This window comes from Empidonax traillii, unplaced genomic scaffold (assembly GCF_003031625.1).
Source record: "Empidonax traillii isolate 1590-97213 ecotype Southwest subspecies unplaced genomic scaffold, ASM303162v1 scaffold900:size397343, whole genome shotgun sequence".
Classification (NCBI taxonomy): Eukaryota; Metazoa; Chordata; class Aves; order Passeriformes; family Tyrannidae; genus Empidonax; species Empidonax traillii.
In genome coordinates this window covers 263,360-265,033 of record NW_020956093.1, presented here as the reverse complement: position 1 = coordinate 265,033, position 1,674 = coordinate 263,360, and the positions used below count along the sequence as shown (strand labels likewise).

General features: G+C 45.4%; 1 protein-coding gene across 2 annotated transcripts in view; it reads right to left on the bottom strand.

The window, feature by feature from the left end:
* Positions 1-1,674, bottom strand: part of SLC12A8 (solute carrier family 12 member 8) — a 53,189-nt gene that overhangs the window by 45,886 nt on the left and 5,629 nt on the right. For both annotated transcript variants that reach the window (XR_003573376.1, XM_027902655.1), the window contains exon 3: positions 920-1,066. Coding sequence is in view for 1 of the 2 variants with exons in the window: in XM_027902655.1 (XP_027758456.1) it covers positions 920-1,066 (147 nt within the window). In the remaining variant the exon portion in view is untranslated. The remainder of the gene's footprint in view (positions 1-919; positions 1,067-1,674) is intronic.

Sequence of the window (1,674 nt, the reverse complement as noted above, 5' to 3'; positions counted from 1 at the left end):
CTGTCCTCTGCCAGGGGAGCTCTCTGCCAACCCTGGTTTCTCCTCCCTTCCCTTTCATGCTAACTTCCAGCTGGTTCGGTTTGTCTTTTATTTACTGGCTTTATTTTTATCTGTGTTTGGTCCAGCAATAACTTACTTTCAAAGAAGATGTGAAGGAAATAAAATCAGTAGGAAAAGGAAGGTAGAAAATCATCCCGACTTCTCCAACACGATGACTGCGGCTCCCCTCAACATCTCCAGAGAAGTAATTTTCAATACAGAGTGCAAGTGTCTTCCTGCTCCTTTTGGAAGGTGTTCACCATGTCTGTGACATGAACTCTGCCTGAAGCTCAAATCCTATCCAGTCCTGGGGGAGCTTTCCTTCCTCTAAGAGGAAATTTTAAGGGACAATACAGCGTTTTTCATCAGGAGGGGAGCAGAGACACTTTTCCAGGCTCTGACCCTCAGTGAGATATTATTCTTGACCCAGAACTGAAATTCTCTTTGATAGTAATGACAGTTTCAACTGACTGAGGACTCTGTTCAAGAAATCAGGGACTCCATCACTGACACATTTAGAAGAGACCTGCTCCAGTGGTGTTAGAAACACGGCCGAGTGGCTGTAACTACGGCAATACACTTCACCTGAAAAGTGGTTATTTTGTCTTGACAATACAACACAAGGATGTCCCTGTTGGTTGTCAAGGCTGGTTGTTGTGTTTTTCTTTTTCTTTCTGAAAGCTAAAATAGGAAACCACTTAGAAAAACCACTTCAGCTTTACATTTTACCAGAACTTCTTGCAAAGCTACAAAATAGCAGAGGGCATAAGCAATGTTTACAACAAGCCCAGAATCCAAAACACTTGGGTGGTGATGGATATATAAAGTAAGGAGGTGTGAAGGAAAATGTCTATTCAAACATCCAAACCAAGTCACTCACCACAAGCCATCCTGTCCTCAGGAAAAGAACCACTCCAAAAATGTTGATCATGCAGGAGGTGAAGACACCATCCCATGTTCCAAAAAGCACTGGCTCCCATACAAAGAGCTGGATCTTCCACCAGGGCTTGGTCTGCGTTTGAGATACCTAGAAAAAGCAAAAACCTCTCATGATTTACGGGCAGGCTGCAGAAGTGGTGCCACAGCCAGCCACCAACAGTGGGACAGCCACCAACAGCTGCTAAGGCAGCCCTTTGCTGCAAGCTGCCTCTAAGATAAGAGGGCAGTAGAATTGTTGGGATCCCTGAGCCCTGAAAGAGAGTGTTCCCTGAAGTACCCTATTTATATTCTTGCAGGATAAGCAGCAACAGAATCCCATTCAGGCTCAGTGAATTAACCCCATCACATGAACCAAAACCACCATTCAAGGGTCCTTTACAGAGCCTGCAACTATATTGAGCTTCTCCTCTTGTCCCTGCCAAACACCCCACCAAGGCAAGCAGGGTCCTTGGTGCACAGGAGAAGTCTCTTAGAGGAGATGACAAATCAGGTAGGACCAGCTGGGATTAACAGAGTAGATTAAGATGGTCTTCCCACCACAGTCATCTCTGATCAGGTCACTTTGTTTCTAGAGGGGACACAGGACTCTGGTACTTGGGGGCACAGTGAATTTCAGAATTGCTGCAACTGAGATCTGAAACTCCAGGGAAATGACAGATTTCCTATGGCAACTGCTCTCTCCTGCCCTCTGGAAAT